Genomic DNA, 22,636 nt, shown 5'->3' with positions numbered 1-22,636 from the left:
TAGAGTAGTGTTGGTTTTCCTTTAAGGTCTGGTAGACTTTGACAGTGAATTAATCTCTAGTCCTGGGCTTTTCTTTGTCGGAGGCCATGGCAGAATTCTGTTGTTCATGCAGTAACTATGTGAGTTCTTTATTATCTTCTTGATTCAAGTTTGGTAGGTCATATGTGTCTAGGAATGTAATTATTTCTTCTAGATTTTCTACCATCTTAGACTGTGTTTTCTTTAATGAACCCTGGAATCATTGGCCTTTGTTTTAATACTCCTTTTTTTCATCTTTGATCAATTATTTTATCTATTTAGACAGGGTCTTATTGTATAGCTCTGGCTACACTGGAACTTGACAAGTCTGGCTTTGAATTTACAGAAATCTGCTTGCCTCTGCTTCCCAAGTGCTGGAATTAAAATTGTGCACCACCACACCCAGCAATCTTTGATTTTTATTAATTTAGATTTTTTTTCTCTTGTTATTAGTTTGGCTTAGGGTTTATAAACCTTTGTTATTTTTTTCATAGAATTGGCTCTTTGCTTCATTGATTCTTTGTATTGTTTTAGGCTGTATTTCATTATTTTCATCCTGGTTCACAATATTTCTTTGCATCTATTTGTATGGATTGTTCTTCTTTTTCTGAGACTGTGAGGGCTGTCATTGAGTTTATTTGATTTCTTTGTTGTCATTAGCATAAACAGTCATAAAATGGCCTCTTAAAACTGCCTTTGATATATCTTCTAGGTCCTGGTAAGTTGTATTTTAATCTAGAGTTCATATCACCTCAATTTATTCAGTGACTTTCTGATCATTCAAGAATGTGCTGTTCATGGATAAGGAAATAGCTCAGTGGAAAACGTGCTTGACCTGTAAGAATAAAGGCTGGGGTTCAGATTGGCAGAACCTACCTGAAACCTGGCAAGTTTGGCAGCTGCCTGTCATCCCAGTACTGGGAAGGCAGAGGCAAATATCCTTAAAGTTAGCTATATTATTGATATTGACAAACTCTGAGTTCACCAAGAGACTATGTCTCAATAAATAATGTAAAGCATGATTGAAAAGGACATCTAATATTAATAATGGACTCTCACATACACAAGCATGCACATGTACCCGCACACACATGAATGCACACTCTATACACACACATATTTAAAACATATTTTATTGTTCAAGCTCTACATAATTGCATAGTTTTTTTAAGTTTTCTCTTGAGATTGATTTTTATCTTTTCTGCTATCATTTGATAAATAAATTATTTGGTAATTTTTACATTTGGTATGACTTTATGCCCTAAAATGTAATCTATCTTAGAGGAAGTTCCACAAGGAGTTGAGAAGAATGAATATTCTGCAGCAGTTATATGGAATATGCTATAGATGTCTCATATATGTGCAATTTAACTCTGCACTTTCTTTTTGGACATTTTGTTTGATTTATTTGTAAATTAACAAGGATGGATGGGGTGCTGAAGTTATCCACCCTGAATATATTTGCACCTATCAGTTCCTTTGTGTTTGTGTTATGAAATTAGGTGCACCAGCATTCGGTACCTATGTTGTTCCAATTGTTGTGTGTTCTTGGTGGACTCTTCCTCTTATTAGTAGGTGGTGACCATTTTTTTTTTTAATCTCTTCCAATTTTGGCTTCATAACTACCATGCCGGGCATAAGTATAGATGCTCCTATCCTTTCATGTTCAGTCTCTGTGTCTTTCTTAGTGAGGTGGATTTCTTGCAGACAAAAATAAAACAAGCTAAAGCTTTTGGATCTTGACTTTCAATCCAGACATCCAGTCAGAATTTTGTCATTGGAAAATTAGACCATTTATATTTAGTTAGGCCATTTGCAGGGAGAGAAGTTTGGAGATTCCTGCAATTTTGTTAATATTTTCCTATTTGGTTCAGATATTGTCTTTCTTTTGCTTCTCCCATTCATACGGGGGTTTTCTGGTTGGCTGAGTTGTATATGATAGAGTCTTTCCTATCCTTCTTTACCTATTCCTTTCATGAAATCTACTTTCCTATCTTCTCATGACTGACATTCTTTATCCTCTGTAGGGTTCCTTTAAGTAATTTTAGGCAATACCGAATAAGACCAAGAAATGCTTTAGTTTGTTCTTATCTATAAATATCTCTTCATCTTTCCATTGATTTTAAAAGTTAACTTTACTGGGTATGGTAACTTTGATTGGCAGTTAAGTTCTTTCAAGACTTCAAATATATCATTCCAAGGTTTTTTGTTTTTTACCATTTTCAATAGAAATTATATAATTGGAAATGGGGTTAAGTTTATAGTCAGTCCTGCAAATGTCTCCTTTAATTTTCTTAAGTATTTCTTCAATTTACTTCAGTTTTTATTATTACTTAATTCAATCCTTTTTAATTTTTTTCTCTTATTAAAACACATTTTTATACAATATACTTTAATTATGACTTCCTCTCCCCTACTCCTCCCAGTTCCTCCCCAGCTCCCTTCCCATCCAGACCCACACACATTCTGTCTCTTGTTAGAAAACAAACAGGTATCTAAGAAATAATAATAAGGCCAGGTGGTGGTGGCGCACACCTTTAATCCCAGCACTCAAGAGGCAGAGGCATACAGATCTCTTTGAGTTTGAGGGCAGCCTGGTCTACAGAGTTAATTCCAGGACAGGCTCCAAAACTACACAGAGAAACCTTGTCTCAAAAAACAAAACAAAACAAAACAACAATGACAACAAGAAACAAAGAAGAAATAATAATAACATGCAATAAGATCAAAGAAAAATAAATTGCAATAAGACAAAAAGAGCAAACAAGCAAAAGAGGCAAAGAAAAAGCACAAGAAATGCATATAGACACAGAAACACGCATATTTGCACACATAGGAATTCCATAAAAACACAAAACCAAAATCCATAATATATATATATATTATATATATATATATATACACACACATGCATGTGCTCTCTCTGTCTGTCTCTCTGTCTCTCTCTCTCACACACACATACACACACACACGGACCATAAAAGGTTTAAAAAATTGCCCAAGTTAACATTTTGAGACAAAGAACCTCTAAAAGTGCTGTTGTGCTCCTTTTGTCTTGGCTGTCTACAGTTGGGCATGGGGTTTACCCTTAAGATTATTTAGTTTCCCTAGTAGACTCCCTAGAAGAAAACTAATTTTCATTTGCTAGTGGCTGTCAATTAGCTTCTGGGTTAGGAATGGGGACTTGTGTCTACTTCTTTCAGATCTAGAGCCCTATCTGGTACAGACCCTTGCAGGCCCTGTGCTTGCTGACACAGCCTCTCTGAGTTCATATGTTTGCCAACCCTGTTGTGTGCAGAAGGCCTTGATTCCTTGGTATCCTCCATGTACCCTGGCTCTTACACTTTTTCTATCTCCTCTTCCACAGAATTTTCTGAGTCCTGTGGATAAAAATTTGATGGAGACATCTTTTTTAGGACTGAGTGTTCTAAGGTCTCTTGCTCCTTGCATATTGCATAGGTGTGGATCTCTGCTTTTGTTCTCATCTGCTGCTGGAGAAAGCTTCTCTGATGATGGCTGAGGAAGGCACTGATATATGAGTATAGCAGAATGTCATTAGGAGCCATTTAATTGTCATGATCTCTTAGTAGAACAGTAGTATGTGGTTTTCCTCCTGGATCCCTGGGCTACCTAGTCTCAGTTTCTTGGCCATCCAACCAATGTTGGGAATGGGTACCATCTCAGTCAGATATTGGTTGATTGTTTCCACAAGCTCTGTATCACTTAATCACAATTCTGATGGCTTTGATTTCATAGATGATTTATTTTTGTTTTATGGTTGTCAGCTAGATAAAGCACAAATGTAAATGCTCCCAATATTTAGCAATTATTTTTATTGCACAGATGTTCCTAAAACTAAAAGCTAGTTGCTTGTTTTTGGTAGCCTCTTAGATTGGGATAAGATTTTGGACATTACCTGATCTTAAATTTAACTAATCCCAGAAATTTCCTCAATATTTCTTCATGCAACCATGCAGTTTTTGTTGAACAATATTTCATGAAAATGGACTTTGTTCTTCAAGAAAACTGCTTTTTCACTGAAGTGAATCACCAGAATTAAGAAATATTTTTCCTTTAGAAGATTATACAAACTAATTGTTTAGCAATAGAACAAATTTAGCTTGTGTGTGTATATGTGTGCTCCTGCGTATGTGTGAGTATACATGCACATGTATGTGCATGCATGTTGAGGCCTCAGTGCTCTTCCTTAAGAAACATCCATATTGATGTTTTGGAGACAGGATCCCTCACTGGGACCCAGGACTCACCAATTCAGTTGGGCTGCCTGATTAGTGAGACCCAGAGGTCACCTGTATCTGCTTGTTCAGTGCTGGGGTTGCAAGCACATACCCTAAACTCATTTTTTTTAAATGTGGATTCTTGGGATTGAACTCAAGATCAAATGCAGACACAGAAAACAGTTTATTCCTTGAGTTATATCTCCAGCTCAGAGTTTATTTTTGAGTTTTCAATTAAGTAAGAATGTAAAACAAATATAGAAAGGAAAATCTATATAGGGTTCTGAATAATTTCATGTTTAGTCAATGAGGAAAAAGGGAAGTGAACGGTGAAGGTTAGATCCTGTTCCAGATGTGAACATGCATTCTGCAATGTTACCAGTTCCCCTTTCCTGGTACAGAGGTAGTTATCAGGGTTATGACATATGGGTGCTCCAGAAGATTAACTTTCATTTTACTATAAAGTAATTATATTTTCTACTAGTTCTATGGTCTTTCCCATTATCTTGTTACTTATCACATAAATGTGCTATTCTTTATTTTACTAATTACATTACACAACATGCATGTCGTTATTGCCTGAGTATCTTAAGAGCAAGGAGTCATTTGCTTTTGTTTCATTCATGCCTCAAAAAGACAGTGGGAAGCAGAAGTAGGGCTTAATAATACATTTATTAAATGAACAAACTACACTATGAAATTGAGATTTAAAATCTCAATCTACTATCTATAATCTACTTTATAGTCAATTGTTTACTCTGTGCTTTCTTAGATTATTTATCTTTTCCTTAGTGATGTTCACTATTTTAACTCCAGTTTGAATATCAAATACTCATTTTTTATTGTTAAAATTGGTTAATATGCATGATTGTATATATTGCATTGGGTTTTTCTTAGCGCTAATAATTCTGAAACTCAATTATGATCCTGAGAAATTTCTTTAGGAATTCAGTAAGAATTGTTAAGGTCTGCAAGAATTTATAAATCACTGTGTCTCTTGTGAAGATCTTGTGAAGTCACTTAGATCTCTGTTATGTGGAATCTATCAGCAACTAAAAGAGAGAGGGAGAGAGAGAGGGAGAGAGAGAGAGAGAGAGAGAGACAGAGAGAGAGACAGAGAGAGACAGAGACAGAGAGAGACAGAGACAGAGAGAGACACAGAGAGAGACAGAGAGAGAGAGAGGAGCTTCTCAGCTTCTCAACCAGCCGGCACATGTTCCTTTGGTTTTAAATTATCTCTTCAGAAAAAAAAAAAAAAATATATATATATATATATAAAACATTTTAGCACTTCAATGAATTTGCTCCAATTTCTGAAAAATAAATGCTATCTTTGAAGTAGCTTCTAGCATATGAACAAACCACAGCATATCTGTTATGTGATGACATATGTGCACTCACACACAAATAACATGTACACTCTTGCACAGACACCCTCCCCTTGAGGCTTGCTCTGAATAACCAGTTTAATGCTGTCTTCACAGGATGCACCAAGGGAGTGTCCAGCTGGACGCTGCCTCAGTTATAGAGCTTGATTATAGTTGGAAGAACTTGCCCAGCCTTTAGAGTCTGGCTGTAAGTTCTCTTATTAGACAACCAATTAAAATAAATTGTTCTGGGTCATCCTTCAGCAATCATAACTTCCATAAATAATTAGGCAGAAAAGATTATAAAAGTTTATTTGGAATAAAATATGCACAAGATTTGTGTATGCATTTTCCAAGAGTTAGTTACATTTTCAAATCCTTTTCTGTCAAAGAGTTTGCTTTAATCCAGACCTCACAATTTTCTTCAGGAAGAACAAAAAGTTTTCATTATGTTGTCTTGAACTTCTCTCATCTCCAGGTGTAAGGAATTAGTTTTTAGAGGGAAGCTGTGATACATAGGCAATCGAGCACAACCAAGCCTTAGCTACAGTGGGAGCCTGTAAAAACTGATCATTTGTGAATCAGGTAATACAGACTGCTGTGACGTTAGAGTTTAATTGATTCTATTTAGTTTTATTTAATTTGTACTCCTTGATGATAGTGGTTGTATGTGTGAGTGAATGTGTGTGTGTGTGTGTGTGTGTGTGTGTGTGTGTGTGTGAGAGAGAGAGAGAGAGAGAGAGAGAGACAGACAGACAGACAGACAGACAGACAGAGGCAGAAAGAGATAGAGACAAAGAAAGATAAACACACAGAGGGACACAGAGAGACACAGAGAGACAAGAGAGACAGAGAGAGAGAGATAAACACATGAGAGACAAGAGAGACCGAGAGACTGTGGACCTGAGACCCTTCTGTCTGCAGAACAGATTTGTTGATGTTAACTGTTTAGTCTTTGCCTTTACAAACGAGCTCTTTAACTCTTCTCAGCTCTAACTTTTAATTTGTTATTTAAATTTTGCTATTGAGTGTCAGGTTACTCTAAAAAACAATGCCAATGGTAGGAAGTTGTTAGTAGGAATTTCTTCCCAACAAGCCTTGTGGTTGCAAAGATAGCTGAGAACAGGCTGTGTGGATTCATTGCTCAGTTTCTCTGTGGAGGAGATATGTCCTCTTCTCTATGTAGATAAAACATTTAAAATTAAAGTTCGTCATTAAAACTGCTAGTTAGTTTTAGTTGTTAGTTTCACTTGAAAACAACTGTTTCAGCTCTGATGCTCAATACCCAAGAACATCTTGGGAGATCTGTATAGGAACACAATCTTGCCAAATAATTGGGATAGCTACAGGTTTTATAATTTTTGTACAGTGACTTCAAAATTTAATGTTAGGACTAACTTTTTCTATAAAATATTGACTATCCAGACATTCTAAATACTGTTTTTCTATCCTCATACAGCTATTCTATTTATAATATGCTCTGACTTCTTTTACACAATCCTTCGCTCTACATACTACCAGCTTCAATGAGATGTCAACAGAGAACTCACCTGACCCTTCTTCCTTGTCTAGGTTCCTCTGATACTCAAGGCACCTAATTTCTCACTACTAGACCTTATCGTTCCTATAATAAAATTATTAATTCTATAACTAGTTTAACATATTTCCTCTCTTATTATCCACGAAACAATGCAATGTTCACATGCTTTTTCCTGAGAAAGTAAAATTCCATACCGATAAAGAAATATTGAATACTGTTTGTTAAGGCATATTTATAGACTAGGATGTTAAAAGGAGATAGGTGAAAAGCAAAGGTGTGACATCTGAGTCAGGCACACTTGCATATGCACTACACAGAATGTTTGCCTTTGCTGCACTAGATTCCAGTTTGCTGTCTGATCCAGTCTCGGTAGGTTGTCACTCGGGTATACACGCCTGGCTTATTTGGCTGGCCACACTGATATCCCCAGCTCACAATCCCCACCACAAACCAAAGCCGCCGTGAGTCTTCTTGAACGAGTGGACCACCAGAATCACCCTGAAGGAAACAAAGCCATTGATTATTTAAATGTAAAAGCAACATGGACATCTTCAGTTCATTTCTTTGGCATAGACGGAGTCCAGCCATTACACTAGACTGTGTCTTTCTGAAAGGTAATAAGACATGGGGGGAAAATACTGAAATCCTTCAAGTATACAAGCAAGGCTGAGAAGGTGTAAAGCTCAGTAGCTAGCCTTCCTTCAGTCACTTCCTGGCTGCTTCCTCTTCTCAGGCTTCCACCCGAGGAAGCCTTGTATGATCTGCTGCTTTCCTTTGCATTTCCGTCTTGGGGTTCTATTAGTTTCTTGCTTTGCTGTCATATTCTGTGGTATCTGTGTCACTGTTTCTTCAACCTTTTATGAAGTCTGGCTTATTCCCGCCTGTCAGCTCTGCTTGCATTAGCACACTGTGTATTTTGATACTTGGCCAGTGTCTGTGTGGGCAGTGCTCAGGGAAGGGAACATCCTCCTTCTGGACACTGCTGCAACCTTGGTCTCTGGCCCATGGGAGATGCTATAGAAATAGCTTTTGAGTGCATGAGTTTATAGACATGTTGCTTACCTACCTTTCTTTACTACCCAGTACGATGCTTGATGTACAGTAAATCATCCACCAGTATTCTTTTGGTGAATAATTGGAAAGAAATTTTTATGGCAGTAAGCAGAGCATTTCTTATGAGATTCTTACCAGCCAGTGGCAATCACTAGCTACCTAAAAAACACTTATACATGCAATCACCCAGTTAGGGAGATAAACTTAGAAGACACTGTATTGTGGGTTAATTCTGTGAATTCTGGAGCTAGATAGCCCGAGTTTGAGATCTCCACCTGTCAGCTAAGTGAACTCCATTAAGCTCTTTAACAGCTCAGCACTGCAATTCTCTTATCAATAAATGATGTTTTTTATGAGTTTAAGTGATCTTAACACACAAAGCACTTTGGGCACAGCTTGGTGTATATAGTCAGTACTAATAAAACCCAGCTGTTATTACCAAACGTATGTCTAGAAAAGTTAGCTATTCATTTGACTGCTCTCAGTAGTTAAGTTTTTCCATACCTATTTAATTAATAGTTTAGATGGAGAGAAAGGTCAGTATGTGAGTCACCAGCTTGCTTGACAAGTACTGCATGGAGCTGGCTGGTACCTCATTCCTTTGGATGATGCATTTGTGCTCCATTTGCCTAGTTCTCAGTATTGTGTTGTTATGCTTTTGATACTATTTTCCTATATTGACAAAGTTTTCTGAATTGTAGCTTATCCACTATGTATAAGCAAATGCTAACTACAAGTGCCATGTAACTTTTATTGTGCCTAGTTAGTTTTGCTGCCTAGTGGCAGATATTTGAAGTTGTGTTTTTGTTTCTAAACATGATGAGTGCAGGGAACATCTAGTTGCATTAACACAAGGAATGTTACACAGACATGAATAGATGTATTTTTGAGTGAATGTATGAAATTGATATTATAAACTTTTTGGTAAAATGTTATTTATTTGTTATATTTTTGAGACAGAAAAATCAGTGTGCTAGAGTGTTTCAAGTAACCACCAATGAGGCTTGGAGTGGAATGAGGGAAAATTTTACAATAGTGATGTCATGAGCCTGCTCGAAATGAAGAGCAGATTTTGTATATACAGAAGCTGAGGGAAAGCATGAGAGAGTGAAACCAAAAAGAACATGTTAATGTGTTATTCCCTCAAGCTGTTGTAACCAATATGTTTGGTAGATCTGAAATTGCCAACCTCGGTTACTCTGTGACTGTTTGAGTTCTTTGGAAAATCCATGGAAGGCCATACCCTTTTGGGTGAGGGTGAAGTTGGGGGGTAAGGTTAGGGAGGGGAGTGGGAGGAGGGATGAGAAGGGGAGCTGTGGTTGGTATGTAAAATGAATAAAAAATTCTTACATAAAAATAGAGTAAAAAATCACATAAAATAAGAAGAAAACCTTATGAAACTTGAGAATTTGTTGTTATGGACGGTGGGCAAAGGTTCCACGCCAAGAAACATCTCACTTAAGGAGAACAAGGAACTGACTGGATAACAATGTCTAGAACATCATTTGAGCTTCTGTGACTACACTGGTTTAATTTTAGACAAAGAAATGGAACCTATTGAGTTTCATTAATTTCATTAAAAGTTTGATATTAAAATTTATACTAATCACTATAAGGAGACAATTGTACATCTACCATTTGTTTTTGGACATTTAATTAAAAAATTTACAGGCTGAAAAAAAAGTTCTTTTCCTCCATTTCCTTTCCTTTTCCCCTTCCCTCCTTTTATCTCCTTCTCTCTATTCCCCTCTTCTCTTCTTTCTTTTCCTTTTCTGTTATTTTTAAAAGTGAAATTTTAGTTTATATCATTTAAGATCTCTTGTGATTTAAATAACTAAGATATTGTATAAATTTTCTATCTTTAAATTACTTTAAAGCTTAGATATTTTTGGTGGCTGCATGTCATAGTATTTTTATTAATTGGGTTGAGAATGAGGTGTGTTTACAAATGAAACAGTATAACTTAAAAATTAACTATTACTTATAAACTTGAAATAACTGATTATTTTTATTGTGAATTCATCATTATATACCTTTGTAGGATAGGAAATGATTCTGTGATTTATGGGTACAATACTAAAAATCAAACTAGCTGACATCTCTACTACTTCAAAACCTTAACATTGTTCCTTGTGATAAAAACATAAAAATTTACTATTTAGCTATTTTGAAACATACTATACTTTATCCTTAAATATCACCATGTTGCATTTGATGATTCATAGCAATTAAAAATTAAAAGTTAATATTGTTATGATAGATGAGATTCAAAAATTTTTTTCTCCATAATTAAGGGCATACATTTTTTGAGGATCAGAGTTGTGAGTTGTAGTTGTTGTTATCTTTATGCCCAAGACGCCTATAAACTTCTTGATGATGACATTGATAAAGTTGTCTGGCACTTACCTGGCATGCATCCACTGCACCCGAAGGCACTCCAGCACAGAGCATTCCAGGCAAGACGCTTCCACTGTAACCAGCTGGTTCATTGCAAACATCTGTACTTATTATTCTGACCTGTCCCTGCCATAGATCTGTGACTGTGTTGCCTATTTAGGACAAAAACAGAAATGAAACAGAGTTCAGAAAATATGAAATATTGACTCTATGCTGAATTTGAGAATGAATAAATACTCAAAACATTATCTATTTTAAAAGGGAGGCACCAAAAATACACATTAGAGCTTCCTCTGAGCAAAGATTCTTGTGGGAGAGAAGGGATAACTCCTTTTGGGAGACCAGTTTCTCTTTTCTTTTTCTTTTTGGGTTTGTGATATATTTTCTTTTATACTCTTAGAGCTAATAAATAAATTGTTGTATGTGGTGACACAGCTGTAATCCCAACATTTAGAAGGTAAGTACAGAAGGATCAGGAGTTCAAGGTCAACTCCAGTTATGTAGTAAATTTGAGGTCAACCTGGCTACCATGAGAACCCATCTCAAAAAACTAATGAAAAAAAATGTAACAACAGTGATACCCTAATACTTACGTTAAAATTGACTTACACTATTTAAATTATGCAGTGATGGATTTTGGATTAGAAAACTGCACATTGATGAACATTTAGCAGCAAAGGAAAAATCAGTTTGGTCTTAAAGAACTAATCTGTAATATCAATGTTCCCGCAGAACAGCACTGTCACAGTTTTCCATGACTAGTATAAAATTTATGTATTGTATCAAGCCACTTGGGTCAAAAGAACACAATGAAATATTTTCTGGGACAGTTAAGACTTTTGTTAGCCCCTGGAGAAATAATCACTACCATGGCTGTAATAGCCCAAGGAAATTGCCAATGTTTCTCTTCTACTTGCCACCAGATAGTGTTTTTTTTCCTTCTTGGCTTTAATTGTTCTTTCGAATTGTGCTGCTTATTTTAATTTCAACTTTATTCATTCAGTGAATAAATTTGATCAATATTTTTCTCTACATGGAGTTCCTTGCTGTGGCTGCAGGATTCATTTCATCGCAGAGTAAATTAAAGGCAGTACCTTAGGGCATATTAAAGTCTCCAGGTCATAATCTTTTTAAGTCTCCCCTTCATAGAAAAGCATAGACTTTATATATCAATATGGAACTTACTGAAGGGACTCTAGTGAGGCCAAGCATGGCAAACATGGCTCTGGCAGGCTTTGCTCTTCTCCCTCATTCCCTCTGCCTTGCTGAAAAACTGTTAGATTACAATCCTAAAGCTAGCCCTCAAGGTCCATTCCCTTGTTTGGCCACTTTCTCCTCCTGAGGCTGACTACCAAAGTTCAGCAATCAAAGTATTGATGCCCAACAATCAAAAGTCCCTTTTATGCCCCCTTAATTGACATGCCCAATTAAAATGAACCTAATGCAGGAATTCTGCTTTTACCTTTATAAACAGCCATTTGCCTATGGACCATGTCGTCTCCTCTCTATCCAGAAGCAGTCCTTTGTTCCTTTGGGACAAATATACCTTCACCCTCTCCTTTACCCCTTCTTCCCTCTCCCTGTTCCTTTCTCCTTCTCTCTCATTCTCTATCTCCTGTCTTTGTCCCTTAACCATGTCCTCTGCCCCTTTGAGACAAATAAATCGCCTTTGTGCTGAAAACTTAGTATTGGGTTGTCTTGAGCTGACTCTGAGGTCCCTACACTTACATTTCTGCATTCCTTTCTTTCACATTTTCCTCTTATAGAAATTCTCTGTCTAGAATGCTCTATGGTTTCTAAGCATATTACTTGTTTTACATTCCTGAGGCAGCAGCTGTAGCGAGAGTCAGGGACAACCAGATATACATGGTTCTGTATTAGAGGCTATCCTCAGGCTGTTTCCATACCTAAGAATTTACAAAGGTGGACTTAGTGGTACATGCCCTTATTCCCATCATTTGGGAGGCTGAAGCAGAGGATTATGAATCTGAGGCCAGCCTGGGCTACATAATGAATTCCAAGCCAGCCTGGATTAAAGTGAGACCCTGTGTCAAAACTCAAAAACAAATTTACATAGTAAAAAATAACAGAAGATTTGTCATTAAGCTGTTTTATTTTCCAGAGACACTTACCTCCATAAGTAAGTGATCCCCATCCTGTGACATATGCCATAGAACCAGGTATGGTACTTTGGGTTGGAGCCGGGAGACACACCCTATGGATATTTCTGCTAAAGGTGATAGGTCTTTCAAGTTGTATAACTGCAATATCATTATCACGAGTTGTCGGTCTGTAATTGTTATGGGCTATAATAGCTCTTACTCTCACTCTTAAGAGAGGACGTATTGTAGAAACACCAAAGGTGGCAGTCCATTGTAGAGGATTAGAGTAGCTAAAAATGAAAACAAAAACACGCTACTAAGTAGGGAATTCACAAGCACTTCCTATGTTTGTATTTGGCTTGTGTTTCAATTATATTAGGTCTTTGAGAATTTCATATAATGTTTTGAATTTTACCACCAACATCTCATTGATGCCTTTTCCTGAACTGTAAACTCAGCAGTATCGATCTCCTTACTAGCAGCTTAAATGGCCATTCTATCCTAACGATACAGAGAAAGAGTTTTGGAAAACACATCTTAGAGTGATAAATTATCTCGATATTTTTTCTATCTCAGTGAGTGTATCCTAACACTACAGTGAATGATAACTAGTGTAGGGGAATGCTATGGTTTCTTCTTCTCCAATAGTCCCATCCAAGCAACAAAGAATTTTGAAATCATTATCTTTTCTATTGAAACTCATTCCCTTTGAAAATTGTTTTTTTTTTCTCTTGTTTTGAGTAGGAAGATATATTTAAATAGTGGTAAGGTTGAAGGCCATCTTTCTTGTTAGTTAATGAATGATTATTTTGTACTCAATTTGATATATGTTATATCTATAAATAGTGTATAAATGTATGCATATACATATAAAGGGAGCTAATTTCCTAACATAAAAATGTAGGAAATTATTATTGTAGCTTGGAAACTATAGAGTTTTTTTAGGTATGCCCTGAAGACATATATGTAAGATAAAAAATGGATAAGTTTTATTAAATCAAAATTAAATACAATATATACGCAAGTTTATGAAGTAAAGGAGAAACCATAAGAAAGTACTGTGGTAAAGTCAAAGCTTAATATTTGAATTTTTGAGATAGTCTCATATATCCTAGGCTTGCTTGGAACTTGCTAGATGGCTGAGGACTACTTTGAACTCCAGATCCTTTCCCTCTTCATTCCAAGTGATGCCACTGTTCTCAGGTAATATCTACAAGCTTTGAAGGCTAGAAAATAATGTCTGTATATCAATAATAAATCGTCTGGGAAGCCACTGAAGAATGAGCATAGAATATTAATAGGAAATTCATGGAATGGGAGGCCTAAACACCTCCTAGATATAAGAAGAGATGCTCAAACCCACTGGTTATCTAGCAATGAATAACTAATGTATATTAATAAAAATGATAAAAATTAAGCAAGAGCATATTACCAGGTGTTGGCTAGGCAGAAAGTTGGATTTCTTGTATTTTTGGTCAAACTAAACATTTGGAAAGCTTTATGGTATATTTATCAAGTTTCCTATCTACTTCTGTGTATGTATCAGAAAAATTTCTAAAGACTTCATGATAGTATTCCTTTATGTGTATTGTGTCTGTACTTGTGTATGTCTGGGGTATGTGTTCTTTGTGGCAGTGGGAAATTACAGCAACCTAGTGAGATGAGGTAAATGTGATGACTGCTCATGGTGGATTCATGTGCAGCAGTGGTTCAAACTGTTGGAAATTCACATGATTAAGTGGAAATCATGAAGAACAAATAAAACTTTACAATCTGCTATTGCCACAAATCAAAAGCACATATATACAGAAGTAACTATAGGTTTAACAGGTGTGTGAATACTTACAAATATTTCAAACATATTAGGTCCAGTAAGGCTGTGGAATTAGGGTAGTTAAAAGTGGGATCTAAGAATGTGAGGAGAAAAAAAATACAACTTAAAGGAGGTCTTTTGCATCCTGATGAAAATAAGTGTTTTCAAGTTGTTTAACTTAATATTGCTCCTCAGACTGAAAGAGAAGCAAAATGCAATTAAATAATAATTTAAGAGTTTTCAGAAATTTACTAAAAACTCAATATTATATGTGTAAGAAGTTCTTGATTATACATAAATGAACCCCAGTTATAAACTGTAAAGACAAACTAAAAACGAATATGAGACTTTGTATGTAAATCTTATCTCTGCAACAAATTAGCATCATTATAATTACGCCCACTGAGTACCTCATTCCCCAGGTTATGTGTAAAATGTGATTGGCTATGAAGTACTAATGAAATAAGAGAACCATACCAGGCATGGTGCTTGGAACTAAGTGAACTGTCACTGAATAGTTATAATTCTTTCCATTCACAGCTCAACAAGCCATGGCTGTCTGTATGAGGAAAGTCTCTGGGAATAACATACTAAACAATTATGATTTTCTATCCTTTAGGAATTCAATACACTAGTTGAAGAGACAAGTATACTATCAACAGAAAACAGCAAAGATTATTGAGAAAAGTAAGAAATTGCCATGCAAAGTAAGAAAATACCATGAGGTGATGACAAGAGAATAATCTTCAATAGCTTCATCACATCTCTGTACCTGGATGTAAGGGTGGCTATCTCTCAACAAGCCCCTGCGCATCATTCTCAGTGATAATCGCATCACTAGAGAGGATACCGGGACATGGTCCATATAGTTTTTCAGCTCTGATGGATCCACAAGGTGATGAGTAGGTTTGTGGTGAAAATTAAAAGATGTTTCCTGTAATGCTTTGGCATTCATTGTTGATACTTGTGGTTATACCTTTCAAGATAGTGACATCCTGTCCTTGGTTTTTGATACCTCAGTTCTAACAAAATACAGATCTAATTCTGTTTCTAGCGCATCCCCAATCACACCAAATGTCTGCTAAGTCCAGCCCTTACACTTTCAGTTTCCACACTAAGGGTGTGACTGGAAACCAATGGTGTCAGTCACACTGTTGGGCATTTCAGGTGACACTGATGATTGCAATGGTTTTATGAATATTGTTCCCTGTGTTACCTGAAATGCTGCAGCAAGTATGCCTGTTTAAACCAGAATCATATGGTTTTTAAGGGGATCGCTCAAATAAATTTCAAATGCATTACCGACATTGAGCTATAAAACAGCAGCAGAAAAATTTAGAAAAAAAGTGAGGTTTCCTAGAACCTTTGTTCAGAAACTGCATGCTAGCTGTGTTCCTGTTTATTTTCGCTTCATTTATTAAATGGTCCTGTAAAAAACACTGTAATAAGAGACAGGGATCTCAAGAGTGTGTCTGGAATTGTGATGATCCCAAAGATTTCCAAGATGAAAAATGGGGATTTGGAAATGAAGACATTTTAGGGAAAAACAGCAACTTGAGATAGAGGTTCATAAATGGAGAGATGTAAAAAGAGCCAGATGAGAAAAATGTTGCAAGCCTGAGGTTTAGGATGCATACTTTTGAAAACAGGTTTGGACAGAGTTGACTGTGAATGCATTTGTATAGATGATAAGGATGCTGTATTTTACTAATTGGAAAAGACTGAGAAAAGAAGAGTTATGGTTAGGAGCACACCTGGGTTTACTTTTCTGGGTGATTTTTTTAAAATTTAGTTACCCCAATTTTTTAAAGCCTTGGGTGCCCAGGACCAAAATATGCCTGAAACTAGAAGATTTCTTCATGTTGAACACAGAAAAAATCCTTTTATTAGGATCAGAGTGAGCTTCACCTTGTACCAACAGGATAAGTTTGCACAGTTACTCTCCAGCAGTCACTTAGCCTAATGTAAGTCATAGCCTGCAGTCACTCCAAACGTCTAGTTGTCAATGGCCTAATATAACCACTCAGAAGTAGTGGTACTACTCTGTACTTGGTGCTTCTATGATGCATCATACTGTGTTCCATGTAGGCATTAAATCAATTTTGGAAAATTCAGTTAGTGAGATCGTAGTCTCTAGGCCGACCATCAGTCTACTAATTAGCTTCTGTGATATAATATGAAAATTCTTTACAACAAAAAATTAAAAATTATTTTATTAATTTAATTTGATGAGTATGAATGCTTTGCCTGAACATACATATGTGCAGCACATGCATGTCTGGTGCCTGTAGAGGCCAGAAAAGGGTATTGCATGCGGTGGAACTAGAGCCACCATGTAGGTGCTGATAACATTTTTTTTAAAACAATATTGTAACCAGTCCTACCAGTTAACTTAGATAGTAGTGTTGCCTCTAGTTTGAAAACAGAAAGAAGTGATGTAGTAGGAATCCTAAAAGTTCTTATTAATAAAATCAAACCTGAGGCCAGTTATTGGGGTGAATGCTGGAAGATCAGAGAAACAGAACAAGCCACAGTTTCCTCACCTCATCAGTTCCTCAGCTGATCCTGTTTCTCAGACTGCAAGCTTCTGAGTCCTCATCCAGAATGAATCTCAGGTGAACTGTGCTGCTCCAAAGCTTTAAAGCTTAACCAGCCAAAATGCTTAACCAGCTAAATGCTTCTAGTTTTTGGTCTTCATATCTTGTATATCTTTCTCTTTTTGCCGTCACTCCCTGGGATTAAAGGCTGGATTTCTGGGATTAAAGGCGTGGGTCACCTTGCCTGGCTGTTTCTAATGTGGCCTTGAATTCAGAGATCCAGAGGTATTTCTGTCTCTGGAATGCTAGAATTAAAGGCATGTACTGCCACTGCCTATCCTCGTGTTTAATTTTGTGGCCGTCCTGTTCTCTGACCCCAGATAAGTTTATTTCAGGGAACACACAATATTTTGGGGAACACAATACCACCACAAAGTGGTGTAAATTTTATATACTTTTATAACAAGATTTAAATTAACCACTCTAGTATGTGATACTTTTTTCCTTTGCTATGGCGGAGTACTGTCATTTGAATAAGAGAACTATCAGCAAACCATTAAGCTAAAGGAGAAAAGACAATTATGCTTCCATGGATAAAGAAGAAAAGACTCAGAAATAATTCCATTGAGTTATTTTGGTGTCAATCAGATCATGTTTAGTCCTAGGGGTAGTGGGTAGATTCTTCATGTAGCTGTCTTTACTAATTATTCCCAGATGGAAGAGTAGCTGTGGACTCACCTTCTGAAGCAGTGAGCTGCTGTTAGGACCCACGAGTTACTGATCAGGATACCTCCACAGTGGTGGACATTATTGAGCTGTAGACTGACTTGCCAGGGCCAATCACCTGTCTCAGCTAGAGTGCCTCCAATGATTCTCTCTTCTGACAGTGTTATAAGGTCTGGACGGGCTCCACATTCTAACAAGAAAATAGAATTAACACGCTCACCAGGGGATGGTTCTTTCCATTTAGAAAATTACTGCAAGGTTTCTCCATCATTTATGATTTTTCCACCTTTTTCCTAACACATATTGGATATTCCAAAAGAATGACCATTTATTTTTCTTTGAGGCAGTGCCTCATATAGCTCAAGCTAGCTCCAAACTCTCTAAAGCTTCTGATCATCTGAATCCCAATCCCAACTGCTGTGATTATAGACATGTTCTTGTATGTCTGGTTTAATATGTTATATGGACTGCATTACAGAGCACATTTCTGAAGTTAATTGGATAAGGCCATCAAATTCTTGAGTAGCTTCATTATGGTTTGGGATACTCCGTAAGTGTGGACTAACACGGGTCAGTGATGGATATGCTACCATCAGGCCCAAACTCCTATAAGATTTCCTTTTCCTGAGTAGACTAACTACTCAAAATATGACCTGCAGCCCTATACAATGATTACTCCTGGAAACTTGTTGGAAATACTGGCTTGCAGCCCCACACCATGGAACAAGCCAGAAACCATTCTTTTGAGGGAGATGCACGTACACAGTGAAGTTGGAGTGAAACTGTTGCGTCCAGAAGCCTCCCAAGTGGCATTGTAGTTCATCATGGATGTTTCGGTCTCCCCTTCCTGGCTGTGTATAAGTAAGAGCACCTTTGGAAGGAACCCACTGTGATAGAAGGTTCTAATTTCTAGAATACAGGTGTAGGCCTGGTGAGGTGGCAGAGCTGGTGAAGGTGCCTGCCTCTAAGCCAGACAACGTAAGTCAATTCCTGAGACCCATGTAATGGAAGGAGAGAACTGACTCTCCTTTATAGTCATGCCAGAGCATATGTGTATGCACAGACACACACTAAAAATATAATTTAAAGATAGATTATAACTTTATTTAAATACCTTAGGAATCCTACAAACATTTCAATTCCAGATGTGAAATGGACCGGGGTGGGTTAATTTGCTCAGTTCTTCTCAACCCAAAACCTTATAATATTTCTTCTTGTATTTAGTCTAATATTTTTAGTAATAATAGAGGTATATCACTAATAACAATTTTTATTTCTGGGTTGGTAATAGGTTCCTAATCCTAAACATTTGTTTTCTTACAAATTTCCCAATCAAAGAGGACTAAACATTAATTAAGAATATACATGGATATGGGTTTCTTTTCTGCCTTCTCCAAATAAATTCCTTAGTGACTTATTTTTATTACAGTTTTGCTCAAAAATAATTATAAATGAAACATAGAATCGAATTGAAAAATATCTTGGAGTGAAGTATCATTACCTTTTAAAATCTCCTAAGTATCTAAAATAAATCAGAAACCTAAATATATGGAACTGATTTCTAACTATATTTGGTTGATCTGAGAAGCAAATTTCATGTTTTTAGGGATTCTATGCCTGTCCTCTTAGCCTGAAAGTATATATGGAGTGATATTGGAACACGACTTTCCCTTCAAGTTTTAGGCTTCAAACTGACAATACTTTTTACAATTTATTACCTTATGATTAATCCAAATCCACAACAAAGCAAGCTACTCTGGTGGTTCAAAAAAGCTACTTGAATGTTGTCATCAAACATAATTTACAAGTCTACAGAAACACTGCTTTAGAACCACGGGAATAAAGCTTCCCAGAACTGTCAAAATAAATTGCCCGGAGCTTGGTGTTGAGTGTCAAGTGGATTAAACTCCACTGCGGTTCCATTCGTTTTTTTCTCTAGGAGGAGAAATTACTTAAACATTAGTGTGAAGAGCAGTGCCTGCTTTCTACGAGAACCCTGCAGGTGAACTCAGAATGAAGGCATCAACTTTACAGACGAGGCTTTGGGCAAAGAGCTCAAAGGATGTGGATTTAAAATCCTTATAATTTGATAAGTACTTACAAAAGAATTAAAAAACTTACCTTGAGTCAAAAAATTTTCCGTATCCTGGTCAGTGAGTGCTAGCGTTAAAAAAGAAAGAGTGAGAATAAGATCGACAAAATAGAAGCTGAAAGTCATTTCACCTTGATTCATGAAGCTCAGTGCTATAGGGTAACCAGACACACAGTCACTGGGAGGGTCTGCTAAATTCAGATTTCTGGGCTCCACCTCCAGCCTTTGGAAAGTACTTCTGAGTCATGTGCCCCAGAAACCTCTCTTTGCAACCTCATCCTACTTTGTTGTTGCACACAGGCTGTTGGGAGTTTGTGCTTACATCCTTCATGAAATACTTAACAGGCTTCCCTGCTCCAAAATCACTCATTTCTCTTGGCAAAAGAAAGGCTTAAGCAGTTATTAGGATTCAATGTGATATCACATAGAAGCCAATCATTCATTTTTCAAAAATACATGGGAGTAGACATTGGTATGTGCATGTATTACTTCACTGTGTGCTGTTTCTTCAATAGTGAGCAAAACAGAGGCTCCCTCAACATATTATTTACAGAATGATACTAACCAAGAAATTGTTACAAATGAAGAAGTCAAGTGCAGGAAAGGGTAATGATACCAGGAGAGTCCCAGGTGTCATCAGGAAGGGCGTTTACACTGTACTTTGAAACTCTAGGGAATGGTACATGAAGACAAGAAGGAAAAGACATTCTGAACAGAAGGTGAGATAGGATCTCTGCTCCAGGATGTAAGATGTGTGTTGTGCAACAGTCAGTAGGCTACTACACGTGTTGCATGCAGGGTTGTTGGGAGTGCCAGACAAGACAACAATGACATCATTGGGTAGTGACAGTTTGTACGCTCTACTTCCAGGTCTGCATTCAGCACAGTTTCCTAAGGCAGGTCTTGTAGTCATCTCAAACTCAGTATGGACACATTTTATCTAAAATTTGCTACTTATTTTTTTCTCATTTAGTAAGAAGTACCGTACCTATAGGCAGTTAGAACTAGTCTAAAATACTGCTTTTCTCCTTTTCATTCCTTTGAATGATTCTCATCCTCTTTCCTACTCCATACTTTTGTTGTTTGACATTTGTACAGTTATGATACTTTCAAATTGATTTCCCTGTTGTTACTTTATAGGACTGATACTTTCTGAAACTATGTCAGATTATGTTCTAGATTTGATAGTGTTTAGTGTGCCACCAATGTTCTTATTTTCAATAAAATAAAACAGAACTTCATAAGACAAGTTATCATAGTTTTTAAAAACAGTTTATGCCAAAATTATTCCCAGTTTCATAAAGTTTGAGTGTTTCATTTGCTTTTGTAAGCACCAGTAAGGCCAAGTCATCCTGTTGGAAGCAGGGAAAACAATTGGTGACTTTTTTTCCTTTGAACAAGGGAGACTTGAGTTTGAATCCTAACTGCTAACATACTGACTCTGTGATCCTGGGCCCTTGTCTATGCTTTCTATATGGGAGTAAAAGAACCTATGGGATATCCATCAGCTCTTGTTTCATTGTCCTGCCAAAGCATTCTGTTAGAGTACATGATTTTTCTCCATCCCTCCCTCTCAGCAAAGCTTCTTCTTTTCATATCTCAGGATACAGAGATCCTTCTCATGTTTGTAAGTTCATCTGTCCTCTAATCTCTTTCTTTTCTGGATCCCTGTATCAGTCACTGTCTTTATTGGGGAGGCTTGATCTGGTGGACCTTTTCTCTTGCTTCTTTGTTTTTTTTTTTTTCATGTTTTGCAAACAAGCCAGAGTCTTATTCCTACAATGGAAATCCTCTCCACTCAACTATATTCCAACTCTGTATATCTTTTCTTGATTGTCAAGTCTGTTATCTAACAGATAGAATATTTTTTTTGCTTCAGCTTGACTATGAGCCTCTGGAAGGTAGAAACTGCTATTGATTTGCAAAATCCTCAGCACTCTGCCAACTATATAACAAATGCCCAAGAAGCACTTTGGAAGTATCCTTTAATGTGTAGGAGAACAGGTAATATTTGCTTACTTACTAGTTGGGGAAGTGATCACAGTCAGGACACAGTGAAGCCATGGAATTGGAGCAGTGTCTACAAGTTCTTTACTGGGATAAACATCTTTAGTTGGAATGAGAGAAGAGAGTTCAAGGAAGGGAAATGTAGACATTCAGAGAACTTTGTGGGTCTAACGCAGTGATTATTTACTGTTAGTTAAGCCTCTAACACTTGTAACCTGTAGTAATGTTATATAGTAGGTACATTCTAGACTAGGGTTGGACCTATAAAAAAACATTTGATCTTGAGCTCATTATGAAGTCATGACTTCTACCAGTAGTGCAGGCAGAGCCAGAGGGGTGTTCTTTATTAAATAGTTCATTTATTTCAGTCATGGAAGAATTACTTATTGACTACCGATTATGTATCGTGTTCTGGGTAATAGAAGGAATATATTATAGTAGAAGGAACAATTGTGTGAACAAAACTTACCTGTTGATTACCATTGCTATTACGGAAAATGGTCAGGGGGTCTCTCAGAAAGAAAGATTAGAAATAGAGCCACGATATGATCCAGCTATCCCTTGCTGGGTAATCAAAGTTAGTTTTAAGAGTGAGATCACACCTCAGGTGCACTGTAGAACTGCTCAGAATCACCAAGATGATGTTTAGGTATGGTCTCTATAACTGTGGTAAATACTGTGACCAAAAGCAACCTGAGAGGAAAAAGTTTACTTTGGCTTACAACTCTCAGGTTATGCCTCCATCA

At 36.8% G+C, this 22,636-nt stretch overlaps 1 protein-coding gene across 1 annotated transcript in view; it reads right to left on the bottom strand.

Annotated features, from left to right (window-relative positions):
• Nucleotides 1-7,499: 7,499 nt before the first annotated feature.
• Tmprss11d (transmembrane serine protease 11D) overlaps nt 7,500-22,636 on the bottom strand; it is a 29,801-nt gene continuing 14,664 nt past the window's right edge. The window contains exons 5-9 of the mRNA XM_036200376.1: nt 19,913-19,951; nt 17,804-17,981; nt 12,746-13,005; nt 10,623-10,765; nt 7,500-7,661 (exon numbers count right to left, since the gene is read on the bottom strand). Coding sequence (XP_036056269.1) covers nt 7,500-7,661; nt 10,623-10,765; nt 12,746-13,005; nt 17,804-17,981; nt 19,913-19,951 — 782 coding nt within the window. The remainder of the gene's footprint in view (nt 7,662-10,622; nt 10,766-12,745; nt 13,006-17,803; nt 17,982-19,912; nt 19,952-22,636) is intronic.

Source organism: Onychomys torridus, chromosome 10, assembly GCF_903995425.1.
Source record: "Onychomys torridus chromosome 10, mOncTor1.1, whole genome shotgun sequence".
Classification (NCBI taxonomy): domain Eukaryota; kingdom Metazoa; phylum Chordata; class Mammalia; order Rodentia; family Cricetidae; genus Onychomys; species Onychomys torridus.
This window is presented reverse-complemented; position numbering and strand designations above follow the sequence as displayed.